Source organism: Homarus americanus, unplaced genomic scaffold (assembly GCF_018991925.1).
Source record: "Homarus americanus isolate GMGI-L3 unplaced genomic scaffold, GMGI_Hamer_2.0 scaffold29328, whole genome shotgun sequence".
NCBI classification, from domain to species: Eukaryota; Metazoa; Arthropoda; class Malacostraca; order Decapoda; family Nephropidae; genus Homarus; species Homarus americanus.
The window spans coordinates 83,362-97,500 of NW_024728945.1; the positions used below are offsets into that span (position 1 = coordinate 83,362).

Here is a 14,139-nt window from a genome sequence, read left to right on the forward strand (position 1 = left end):
ACAACTATTGTAATTTGACAAGTGTACTAAAAAAAAAAGTATCCATAAAAGGTCAACAAATTCCATTAGTTACTATATTTGTTTTTTAATTGTTATGTCCACAGGAAATATGTCTTCTTTAACATGTCTTTTTGTGTTATGTTATCTCACATATTTGGTCTATCCCATTGTCTAAATCTCAAAAGTCTTCTTCAATCTGTAACTTTGTTTATAAATGTACTGGCCTTGTATGGGTTCAAGTTTAATATTTGTGTAAGACAAAAAATGTACATCAAGCAGTTTTTATTGAAATAAAGTTTAAAATAGAAAAATTAAAATAACATGGGTACATAGTCTTACCTGTTCAAGTTTTAGTCCTTCCATCGACCCTGAAACATCGATCAAGAAGGTGATGTGCTTAGGGGTGTACTGCAGGTCAATGGGAGCGAAGAAATGCACAAAATATCCATCTTCAACCTGAAAATGAAAATGATTCAATAAAAATTACTCTAAATCAGCCCACAGGAGAGACAATACTGTACCTCTGGCCACATGTGCTGTACTAGCTGTGTAGTTCAACTGTTAGTCCACTTATCAATTTTGAAAAAGCAAATTTTGGATGATCATGATTAACATACTGTACATGGACTGAGGGCCAACAAGTTCCCTTATAGGAGCTTTGCAATGCTAAAATATGACCTGGGCAATTGTCAGGTATTGTACAACTTAACAAAATCTTTTACATTATTTCTAGCAAGATAACTACTGTACCAACACCTGTCATTATAATAGGTGACAATTTTGATTAGTCCAACATCAAAAGGCTCACCTCTTTGATCACTAAGACTAGTGGCCACTGCTTCTGACTTGACTCTACAGGTGTGAGGGAAGTCTCTCTCTCTCTCTCTCTTTTGTGTAAAATACAGCCAATGATCAGTTATTAGTCCAATTTCTTATGTTAACTAAGACTTGCAAAACTATATCATCCTCACTTGCACATCGCCAGCATCCAGCGCTCTCTCTACATCATAGTGAACCACCAGCTGGCCGTGGATGACTCCGTTGACTGGTATCATCTCTGGGTCTGGGTCAAAATGTAGGCGTGCTGTTTTGCCTCCTTCCCGCCACTCAGAAACTGTTAATTGACACCTCGCATTATTTTCATGATCAAATTGACTCTGTGGCAACTGTGGTGATTATTAGTATAAATGCATGCAAAATATATGTACAGACATCTTCTGAGAAAAATATACAGTACAGTACTACTCCTGGAGTGTCTCTGACCCTGTATAGCTGTCTCTTGTTGACAAAATGAAGTTTTGCAACAGTAACACAGAAGTAAAACATAAAATCCTCTTTCCTTCACCACTACAGTCTACAATTATTGTCTTAATATCTACTGTACGTTAGCAACTTAAGACAACAACTGCCCATATTCTTCTCCTAAACAAACAGCACAAGACTGACCAACATACATCTCATTAATTTCTCATATCTTAGTTCTCATGCAGCCAATGACATCATACAGTACAGTACAGTATAGTGTTCTAACACGTAACTTGCCTTCTTAACTAAGCACTTTAACACCATAATGTAACCCTAAAGTTTAAGGAGAGCAACACGTAATGCCAAGATCAGTTTAAGGTTGAACTATCACTTATTAAATGCCTCGGTAATTGTGGAGGAAGCAGATGAAACCAGAAGGAACTTATGGAATTTAACTAAAATTTCCAGAGATGTAATTTGCATGGTACCAATTAAGAAAATTGATACGACAATGCACAAAACCTAACAAGACCTGACCTGACCTAACCTGACCATACCAAACCAAACCTAACTTAACTTCCTAACCATGTTAAAATTACAGATTCACTTCCCAATAGTTTAAGAGCAGAACAGCACCATGGTCACTACTGGAGATTTGACATCACCATATTTACGGTAAATAATTTATTCCTTCGCCTACAAAAAACGTAGATGTCAAATTAGTTTACTGCCATATGATCATTTTTTGCCATGTTTTACCCCAAAATATCCTCTTCTTTCATGCCCTACCCACTAACAAGGAATACGATATCGAAGGGTGGAGCTGCCCAAGTGGCTAACAAGCCGATCAGTGGTGAAGAGGAAAAAAATATATATTAATAATATTATAATAAATAAATAAATAATATAAAAGGAAAACAGTTGTTATGTAGTTCTAGTTACTTACTCTCATCCAAACAACATATCTGGAAAAAAAATTTAATTCTATAAACTCCTCCTGGTGTTAATTATCTCCTCCACTATTGCCAATGACTCACTCAGAACATGAAGATTAGGAGTCCCCACTTATGTAACTTAACAATTATGTAACTTAAAGCTCAATGGGTTAGAGGTTAAGTTAGGCTAGCATGAGGGTGTTAAATCAGGTGAAGAAACAGCTGTGGTTCCTAATTATCACAATAACCTTCAAGTCAATATAGGCATTGTATAACATCTTTATTACATAGTAATACAATTTGTATTCCTATGCAATAAAGATGTTAAGAATGTAGGTAAGGAACCCACATTAATCTCTCACCGGCATCTCTGAACTCCACTCCTCCTGGAACTTTCTTGACCTTAAGGAGGCTGATGTCTCTGGTCTCGTGGATGGTGATGTCGACCAGTAAGTCTCGTACAGGATAGCCGGGATGGACGTTGATCTTGTGGGCATAAGCTCCCAGTCGACGGACCAACAGTTCCTGAAGTAATAAAAAAAATTAGATCATAGATTTACAGACGTTATAATTTACTTTAACTGACAATCTGGTCAATAGGAAGATCACTGGGGAAGAGTTTAAAGTCATATTTTGATTGGAAAACGTCACTTAGGTCTGAGGTGGGCTGAGTTATATACTAATTTCTTGAGCAAACAATCCACGTAGAGACTTCCTGAAAGAAACTGTTTATATCAATCAAACAAATAAATAAACTCGAATGGTAATATGACAGTAACACAACTTTCTACCACAACCACTGTAGACCCCCCGCTCACCTCACCTAACCTAAATGCTACCTGATGGTCATGTCAAGTAAACATTAGGGTGTTAAATAACCAGATGAAATAAGCTGGGGTTTCTAATCTTCCTGATATACGAAAACTGTAAAATTTGCTTTTAAACAAAGTCATTACACAGCATCAAACTAGACATTGCTAATAAGATTCAATGTCACTAAATGTAAGAAGCTGCACCTGGGTCGTACCAACGGTAAGTAGATGTATTATATGTCCCAACGGGAAGAAGACACTGTATTAATTGAGACTGAATAGGTGTGTATGTTGACAATGAACTGAAGTTCTCGAGCCATTGTGAGAAGGTGAACCAAGCAACTAAATTATTAGGTCTTATAAGGTCATTCAGATATCTGCATGGTCCGTCCCTCGTAACGATCTTCAAAAGCGAGGTGCTTGAATGCTTTCCCACCTAGAGTACTAGAGAAGAGAGTGCTAGGGACTGTCAGTTGACTGATTGTGAGGGGCTGACATCACCGAGTGTGAGCTCATTCAAGGCCAGAGTTGCCCAGTATCTGCCAACAGTGCGTGTCAGAGGCGTGACAGACAGCCCATGCCATGCGGCGAAGAGGATAAAAGTAAAAAAAAAAATAATAATAAAGTTGTTGTCACTGTGTGTCTTAACTCTCAACTCAGATGTAACCCCATTTTCTGTTGTACTGTTTCCTCCGCAAAGGATAAATATACTGTATATAATAAAATACCTACCCAAAAAGTTAACTATATTTAATTTCATATTTCTAATATATCACTTAAGGGTACATTTTTTAGCGATGTAAATATTCCACAAATTGTTAACGACCAGGGAATGGCGCACTTGGCCTTGTTTCTATACGAGTGTGTGACAGTAAAGGCAGCTTGGTGTAGTGGATTCCTCCCCTGCAAACGCCGTTTGTCGCTGTGTAGCCGACCCTTTTCGAATTCCCCAGCCTACGCCTCCAGCGCCGCCTGACGGAGCGGGGGTCAACTATCAACCCACGCCTACCCCCGCCATATAAGACCTCACCCCGCTGTGACCACTCTCTTTCTACCTACTGCCACCAGCAAGCAACACCCCCTCCTCCGCTCCAGCCTGGCGGCTCCCGCTCCCGCCGGCGACCTTGGCGTCCCTCAAGCTGCATGCCCTCCTCTGGGCACCCTCACCAACGGGCTCTCTCTACTCAACGCTTGTAACCATGCTGCCTACCCGGCAACAAGCTGCATTGTACATCCAATAGAATATGTATACAGAGAGCACATTGTGAGTTTCCTTTCTCCAACCCATCCTGAGTGTGAACCAATATCTCACAACACTACAAATGGTGACCCCCGGAGATTTGCACTCACACAGGATGGAGGAGAAACTGATCACTCTCCCAGTCTTCAAGCAACATGGAAGACTGGCTTACCTACGCAGAGGCAGCTCTCATCGGCTCTACAACTACTGTCTCTACACCGCAGGTTAGACACCCAAGAGCAGCTCTGCTACTCTAAGCAGACAGCCGCCCCTCTTCCTGCCCCAAGCACCACGTCCTACTGACCCCAACACACCCGTTCTGCCTCAGACGCCGCCCCCAGCCCAGCAGTACCCCTTGCCGCTCCTCCTAACGCAGCCCCTGCTCCTGACACGGACCCACACACCCTACTTTTCTCCCTCAGGTACCCCCTGCTACTGTCTTGCACCCTGCTGCTGTCGTGGACCCTGCTGCTGTCATGCACCCTGGTGCTGTCATGGACCCTCTTCCTGACACAGCCCCTGCTCCTGACCCAGACCCACACACCCCAGCAGGCGCATCTGAGGACTCTGTGCCTGCCGCGAGGGAAGCACAACATTCATCGCCTCCACAACCCTCCTTCTCCCTCTTTTCTCCCACAGATCTCGTGTATCTAGACAGAGCTGTCCCCCCTAGCGGCCGGCTCATCCACGCCCTCGCCGTTATATCTCACATGTGGCATGCACCGCCCGTTCTGCCTCACATGTGGCACGCAACCCTGCCAACCTCCAGCCTCCCACCGTGCCCGGAGGGGAAGGGGAGTATTGTAGTGGATTCCTCCCCTACAAACGCCGTTTGTCGCTGTGTAGCCGACCCTTTTATAATTCCCCAGCCTACGCCTCCAGCGCCGCCTGACGGAGTGGGGGTCAACTATCAACCCACGCCTACCCCCGCCATATAAGACTTCACCCCGCTGTGACCACTCTCTTTTTACCTACTGCCACCAGCAAGCAACACCCCCTCCTCCGCTCCAGCCTGGCGGCTCCCGCTCCCGCCGGCGACCTTGGCGTCCCTCAAGCTGCATGCCCTCCTCTGGGCACCCTCACCAACGGGCTCTCTCTACTCAACGCTTGTAATCATGCTGCCTACCCAGCAACAAGCTGTATTGTACATCCAATACAAAATGTATATAGAGAGCACATTGTGAGTTTCCTTTCTCCAACCCATCCTGAGTGTGAACCAATATCTCATAACCCCAAAAATTTAGCGATGTAAATATTCCACAAATTGTTAACAACCAGGGAATGGCGCATTTGGCCTTGTTTCTATACGAGTGTGTGACAGTAAAGACAACTTGGTACAATAAAATGACATAGAAAGTGCTTATATGACACTGCCTTGAACTCGACTTCCACGGGATACAGAGAACGAGTAAGACAAACAGCAAAAGTCACCCCTAAAACAAAATATTCTCTGACAATCGTAACTTCCATTTTCTATGTAACACTTAAGAATTTTTCAATATTCTTTCCTTAGTCAGGTAACAGATCACATGAAGAATCACCACTCCAACTTATTTCACCTGAATATTAACCACCCCAACGCCATTTGGAGGGATGATATTAGTTAGCATTAGGGTGGTTAATCTACACGAGAAATAAGTTGGGATGGAGTGTAGTGGATTTCTCCCCTACAAACGCTGTTTGTCGCTGAGTAGCCGACCCCGCGAATTCCCCAGTGTATGCCTCGTGGTCTAGGTCAACCAGCGCCGCCATACATCACGGAGCGGGGGTCAACTACTAAGCCACGCCTACCCCCCCGCTATTTAAGACCTGACCTCATGGTGACCTGCCTCTTTCTACCTACAGCCGCAGCCAGCAACACCTCCTCCTCCGCCGCTGCCTGGTGGCCCTCGCTCCTCCTCCACCTGTCTGGCGGTCCTCGCTCCCGCCGGCGAGCATGGCGACCCACAAGCTGTCCTCCTGTGAGCATCCTCACCAACCAGCTCTCTCTACATCACGCTTGTAACCATGCTGCCTTCCCAGCACCAAGCTGCATTGTACATCCAATACAACATGTATACAGAGAGCACATTGTGAGTTTCCTTTCTCCATTCCATCCTGAGTGTGAACCAAACATCTCATACCCCACAATGGTGACCCCCGGAGATTCGCACTCACACAGGATGCAGGAGAAACTGATCACGCTCCCAGTCTTCAAGCAACATGGAAGACTGGCTTATCCGCACAGAAGAAGCTCTCATCGGCTCTACAACTACTGTTACTACACCGCAGGTTAGACACCCTAGAGCAGCACTGCTTCTCTAAGCAGACACCAGCTCCTCTTCCTGCCCCAAGCACCATGTCCTACCGACCCCAGCACACCCGTCCTGCCTCAGACGCCGCCCCCGGCCCAACAGTAACCCCTGCCGCCCCTGATGCGGCCTCTGTTCCTGAGTGCGGACCCACACACCCCTCTTTTCTCCCTCAGGTACTCCCTGCTAATGTCCTGCACCCTGCTGCTGTCGTGAACCCAGCTGCTGTCACGAGCCCTCACCCGCTTCTGCTGACGCAGCCCCTGCTCCTGACCCAGGCCCACACACCCCAGCAGGCGCATCTGACGACTCTGTACCTGCCGTGAGGGAAGCACAAAATTCATCGCCTCCACACACCCTTTTTCTCCCTCTCTTCTCCCACAGATAGTGTGTATATAGACAGTTGTATCCAGCGAGAGGCTCATCCACGCCATCGCGTTGTCTCACATGAGGCATGCACCGCCCGTTCTGCCTCACATGTGCTAAGCAACCCTGCAGACAACAAGTCTCCTACACCGCCTGGAGGGAAGGGGGAGTATTGTAGTGGATTTCTCCCCTACAAACGCTGTTTGTCGCTGAGTAGCCGACCCCACCAATTCCCCAGTGTATGCCTCGTGGTCTAGGTCAACCAGCGCCGCCATACATCACGGAGCGGGGGTCAACTACTAAGCCACGCCTACCCCCGCTATTTAAGACCTGACCTCGTGGTGACCTGCCTCTTTCTACCTACAGCCGCAGCCAGCAACACCTCCTCCTCCTCCGCTGCCTGGCGGCCCTCGCTCCTCCTCCACCTGTCTGGCGGTCCTCGCTCCCGCCGGCGAGCATGGCGACCCACAAGCTGTCCTCCTGTGAGCACCCTCACCAACCAGCTCTCTCTACATCACGCTTGTAACCACGCTGCCTTCCCAGCACCAAGCTGCATTGTACATCCAATGCAACATGTATACAGAGAGCACATTGTGAGTTTCCTTTCTCCATCCCATCCTGAGTGAGAACCCAAACAACCCGTACCCCACAGAAGATTCTAGCATAACTTGATATAATATTCTGTTCCATATCCATTCTTAGTTGTGTGTGTGTGTGTGTGTGTGTGTGTGTCTGTGCGTGTTTGGGAGAGAGATAAATGATGGGAAGATATCAAGAAGATAAATAAGCGGTAGGAGGCGAAAATTAACATATTTCTCACGAGTGCTGCTGGGGCGGCTTAGTGCAGAAAAGATTGGGACAGGAGAGCTACATAATCTACACTCAGGACATACAAAGGCTTCAGAAAGCTCTCACATTGTTGGCACTTCATCCAAGAGAGAAGTGTTGCATATGAAATTCAGGACGGTTCTGCATATATGATGTGCTACTTAACTGAAAAGAAATATATTTATGTCTTGCCAAATAAAATTCAAGCTAAAATTTTAACATTTATTAGAATACTTTATTGGTGTTACCTTGGCTACATCAAACATTTATTTAGAACTGTTATATTATTAGAGACTATTTTTTCTCTAAATACAGCTACCAGAAGAAAATACGACATATAATTAACTTCAGAAAACATAATATATATATTTTTTCCATAATTTACCAACGCGTCATCAAAATGTAAACGAACATTATACGTCTGGCACATGATTACGTCACACGGCAGATATAATGACTCCTCTCCTGTACACAGTTCAGCTTCAAACTCAAAACATAATTCACTTCCTCTCAGGTAAATGCTAATGGAGAGTTAGTGATGAATAAGGAATGTGTGGACCCGTTTGTTTGTGTTGTCGGTCTCTGGTGTTTACTTAACTCTTCATACGGCTGGCAGGAACGTTAAACCCCTCCCACCTCCCTCCTTCTTTCCAGTCGGCATCATTATTTTTTTTCTAGAATGGGGGAATAATTCACATGAACTATGATTGGCTATTGCGAGTTGTAATGTTAGTCAGATGTGATGTTATTATTATTTCTCCCGTTAGATTCGAGTTAAGCCTAACCTGACCTAAGAGCGAGGGGAAAAATAAATGTCATGTGCCTCGCTACAGCCAATCACAACACAAAGATAAATTATTCCTCCATCCTAGAAAAAATAATGAAAACATTAACCCCCCCTTCTACTGTAAACACGACGCCTGGCTGGGTACCAACACAATCCCCCAAAAACAATCTGCCGTTTAACAAAATCCCGCTTAACAAGTTGCCGCTGCACAAAATGTCCCTCGATAACGTTGATGGAGGGGGGGGGTGGGGTGGTGAGGAGGAGAAGAGGTGGTAGTGAGGACGAGGAGAAAATGATGAGGAGGAGGTGGGGAGTTGGTGAGGAGGTAGTGGTGGAGAGAGTGAGGAACAGATGGAGGGGGAAGGATGAGAGAACAGATGGAGGGGGAGGATGAGAGAGAGGGAGATGGAGGGGAGGATGAGAGAGTGAGGAACAGATGGAGGGAGGATGAGAGAGTGAGGAACAGATGGAGGGGGGGAGGATGGAGAGGAGGAACAGATGGAGGGGGAGGATGAGAGAGTGAGGAACAGATGGAGGGGAGGATGAGAGAGGAGGAACAGATGGAGGGGGGAGGATGAGAGAGCGAGGAACAGATGGAGGGGGGAGGATGAGAGAGTGTGAGAGATGGCCGCCAAGTTGATAAAAAAAATTAATAAGTCATGTTAAATAATCACCACGGCACTCGCCTATACGACACGCCCTGACCTAGATATCCACCAAACTGGGTCACAATTACTTAGCTTTCAGAACAGTCGCCATCTCTAAGGGCCAGTAAATCACCCAAGTCTGGCAATGTTGACTCTGACGTCACCAGCAATGCGAAATAAACAAATGACAACATACATTCAACACAAAAAATTAAAAGCAGAAAATATATTGTTGTACACGTTTCTCCAATTATATTTCTGACTTATAAAATATCAATAAAATGGAAATATAAATACATAGAAATACATAAGAATACATAGAAATACATAAAAATACATAGAAAAAATAAATAGGCGAGAGACAATATTTTTGTCTGCTATAACAGTTGAGTGGTGCATTAAAGCGAGGATTATTTGAGTGAAATATTGTGTTCTGATAATTTATACTATTGACTACTGATGCACTGCTGGGCCGACACCTCAGGCAGGGAGGGAGGGAGGGAAGGAGAGAAGGAGGGAGGAAGGGAGACAGGGAGAGGGAGATAAAAAGATAAATGACTGACTTATCTCCAGCATCTCACTGAACATCCTCGTGTCGCACCTTCAGCTGAGCTAATTAGAAAATATACTCACGTCTCCAGGTTAGAAAAAAAAACTAAAATGAACTTAGGAACCTTTCAGAGAATCCATGGCTAAAAAAACTTGCCTTGCCTCGCCTCACATCGCCTCGCCTCGCCTCACCTCACCTCACCTCACCTCACCTCACCTCACTTCACCTCACCTCGTCTCACTCGCCTCACTTCACACTGTTGACGTCTTATTTAGATAAAGCACAAGAAACCTGGCGATGCTGATTTTAAGATTAAATCGGTGTCAACCTGACTTCCTTACAGAGAGAGAGAGAGAGAGAGAGAGAGAGAGAGAGAGAGAGACTCGTACATAAACATACACACACACACACATCATCAACATACAACGTACAATACACATGCATAAACATGTTCGCTGTCAACAGATGCAAGGGGCGGCGACTGATATCCTTAGTGACAGACATACCGACAGTACATACATACATACATACATACATACATACATACAGGCGTGTTTAATTTACCTTTGACACACACACACACACACACACACACACACACACACTCTCTCTCTCTCTCTCTCTCTCTCTCTTTCACCAATCCTCTCCAATTCCTAATCTTCTTTCTTCTTCTCCTCCTCCTCTCCTTCAACTCTCTCTCCTCCTTCTATCTTAACCATCATCTATCCTCACCTTTCCTCTCTCTCCCTTTCTCCACACTCCCATACATATAACGCCAGGACAAGCTACCATCTACGCCTGACGAACGACTCCTCCACCTATACTCACCAAATGAGCAGCAAAAATAAACTCGGTGCAATAAAAAAAAAAAACAGAACGCAAAAAAAAACTCCATCTAATCAATCACAAGTTTCATAAAGTACAAAAACAAACGGCAAGCGGAAAATGAACGCCAGGCAGTCATTGAAAACGCAAAAAAAAAAAAAATCGCTGCAAAACCCCACAAACTGATAAATAATGCCAAAATTATTAACAGTATCAGGCCGCCCCTTACAGAGACGTCCAGACTCTATCATACTGTTTGTTTATCTTCCTCGCTATAAACGCCTGTATCCTTGTCCTCTTATGGTGTCTATTGCACGATAATCTGACAAAAGAGGATCACACTAACAGGATTGGATATAATGCATACAGTATATCTATCTATCTATCTATTCAGCAAAGAAGGTAAGCGATATTGAATGTTTTTTTAATACTATTGAATATTTTCTGAGTAGATGTCGAACCCGATCCTAACCAAAATATAAATTACATTAGTGAAATAAATCGAATGATATTTTGAATAGTACTGAATGCTATTTGAGTGGTGTTGAATGTTATCCAAATCCTATCTACATATTTGCTTGGGGAGGGGCGGGAGGGGCGTCGAGTGTGGGGGAGAATATTGATAAAAGAGAGAATTGGCAGAATATTGATAAAAGTGATAAATAAGTAAGAGATCGCGAGATATAGTTAATGAAGTATTGATCAAAGTTAATAAAAAAATGTCGGTGCATCGTCCAGTGATAGGGGGGGGGGCGCAGGACCTCTTACTTTGAGGTGTGTAGAGGACTTGGAGATGAGATAGGAGGAGGAGGAGGAGGAGGAAGAGGAGGATGAGGAAGAAGAGGGAGGAAGAGGTGGTGTCGGGTCATGAAAGGAGAAAGTCAGAAGAAGTAAGGAAGGAAGAGGAGGGGAAGAGGAAGAGGAGGGGAAGAAGACATAAATGGAAATAAAGTTAATTGGAGATAGGGAGAAAGGAGCAGGAAAGAGCAAGGAAAGGGACAAGGGAACCAGGAAGTGTTGTTGATAGAAGGGAGGGAGGGAGGGAGGGAATGAAGAACCTCCCTGCAGACTAATTATGAACAGCCATTGATTGGTAGACTCCCTCCCTTCCCTTCTCTTCCTCCCTCCCCTTGATAATGTGAAGAAGAAGGAGGAGGAGGAGGAGGGAATTATCTGGTGCGGAAAGTTAGTCAGGGAGGACAAGGGGGAGGAGGATGATCAAAGAAGCCAAAAGCGAAGCGGGGCAGGGCAGGGGGCGGGGGCGGGTGGGGTGGGTGGGACGGGGCAGGGCAGGGCGGGGTGGGACAGGGCAGGGCGGGGCAGGGTGGGGTGGGACGGGGTGGGACGGGGTGGGGCAGAGCAGAAGGACGTAAAGAGGTATAATGGACGGACGGAAGGATGGGAGGACATATATCGGATGGGGACGGGGGCAGAAAAAGAAACAACAATAAAACAATAACAATAATGCTACGTGTGTGTGTGTGAGCCAGGTCAGGATAAACATACTTGGAGCTACCTGACGCATATATAGTAACTAAATAAACATGGTCCCGCAGGTGGTCAGTGTGGCCGCGGGGAGGAGAGGTCTTCAAGATTATTGGAACCTGACTTAAAACGAGGGAAAAACTCAGGTGATGGCTGTATAGAGGGGCCCTGTGTGTGTGGCGCTGCAGGGACATTATTCAAGGTGTTACACACACACACACACACACACACACACACCCAGAAAACAGAAAGATTACTTCCAAAATCCAAGAAAATGGTTAATGGCATCCTCCCACCTCCCTCCCACCCCACCTCACACCCCTCACCCCTCCTCACCTCCCTCCCCCTCCCCCTCACCTCCGCCCCATTACAGGTGATGGCCGGAGATAAGACCGTCTCTCATTATCTATACTTTACCTTAAATATTTCCTACTTTTACTTTTGTTCACACACAAACTTTTATACTTTGATCTATATTTGGGATTTGGGGATCGTTTTTTTTAAGTTACATACATACATACATACATACATACATACATACATACATACATACATACATACATACATACATACATACATACATACATACATACATACATACATACATACATACATACATACACACACAGTTCAGGATATATATGGCACGAACCAGAGTCGCCAACACCTTAATGAGACGCCATTATCGAGTGACACCCTTAACTTGTGTGACACCATTAACTTGTGTGACACCATTAACTTGTGTGACACCATTAACTTCCTTTCTCCCCACCTTCCCTCCCGCATCTCCCCACTTCCCTCACCCAAATCCTTTCTCCCCCACCCTTCCCTCCCGCATCTCCACTTCCTCCCCAAACCCTCTTCTCCCCTTCCCTCCCATCTCCCTTCCCTCACCAACCCTCTTCTCCCCCACCCTCCCTCCCCCATCTCCCCACTTCCTCCCCAAACCCTCTTCTCCCCCACCTTTCTCCCGCATCTCCCCACTTCCCTCACCCAAACCCTCTTCTCCCCACCTTCCTCCGCATCTCCCCACTTCCCTCACCCAACCCTCTTCCACCTCCCTCCCGCATCTCCCCACTTCCCTCACCCAAACCCTCTTCTCCCCACCTTCCCTCCCGCATCTCCTTCCCTCACCCAAACCCTCTTCTCCCCCACCTTCCCTCCCCATCTCCCCCTTCCCTCCAAATCCTTTCTCCCCCCACCCTTCCTCCCGCATCTCCCCACTTCCCTCACCCAAACCCTCTTCTCCCCCCCACACTTCCCTCCCCGCATCTCCCACTTCCTCCAACCCTCTTCTCCCCCACTTCCCTCCCGCATCTCTCCCCTTCCCTCACCCAAACCCTCTTCTCCCCCACCCTTCCCTCCCGCATCTCCCACTTCCCATCTACAACCCTCTTCTCCCCCACCCTTCCCTCCCCCACCCCATCTCCACTTCCCTCCACCCAAATCCTCTTCTCCCCCACCCTTCCTCCCCGCATCTCCCCACTTCCCTCTCTCAAGTCCTCTTCTCCCCCCACCTTCCCTCCCCGCATCTCCCCTCCCCTCACCAAATCCTCTTCTCCCCCACACTTCCTCCGCATCTCCCACTCCCCTCACCAAAATCCTCTTCTCCCCTCACCTCTCCCGTCACTGAGGACTATGCCATGTATAGACAGTATATGAATTATGTATAGAGGCATCAGTATGCATAGTGTACACAAGTTGAGTATAGTAAAGGACGGTACTGTCTAGAGAGAGAGAGAGAGAGAGAGAGAGGAGAGAGAGAGAGAGAGGAGAGAGAGAGAGAGAGAGAGAGATGTAAAATAATAGTTAGATATACAGAGATAATAATGTAGATATAGACAGAGAGACAGAGATAGAGATAGACAGATAAAGAGATAGAAAGAGAGATACAGAAAGACACAAACAAACCAAAACAAAAGACAAACAATTAATTAAACTTCCACCATCTCCAAAAAAAAAAAAATCCAAATAATTAAGAGTAATTAACCAATAAAATGTTAATGAGGTAATGATACGTAGCGTTAATTAGCTCCAGCCAGGTATTACTCAGCTTAATTAGGTCAGCTTTAACGTTTCATTTGGATTAAACTATACACCTGGTAGTGAAATACCTGGCGAAAATAGT

At 45.6% G+C, this 14,139-nt stretch overlaps 1 protein-coding gene across 1 annotated transcript in view; it reads right to left on the bottom strand.

The window, feature by feature from the left end:
• LOC121866253 (inter-alpha-trypsin inhibitor heavy chain H4-like) overlaps positions 1–14,139 on the bottom strand; it is a 39,649-nt gene that overhangs the window by 21,855 nt on the left and 3,655 nt on the right. Inside the window, exons 2-4 of the mRNA XM_042365865.1 lie at positions 2,543–2,705; positions 972–1,114; positions 340–456 (exon numbers count right to left, since the gene is read on the bottom strand). Of these exons, the coding sequence (XP_042221799.1) occupies positions 340–456; positions 972–1,114; positions 2,543–2,705 (423 nt within the window). The remainder of the gene's footprint in view (positions 1–339; positions 457–971; positions 1,115–2,542; positions 2,706–14,139) is intronic.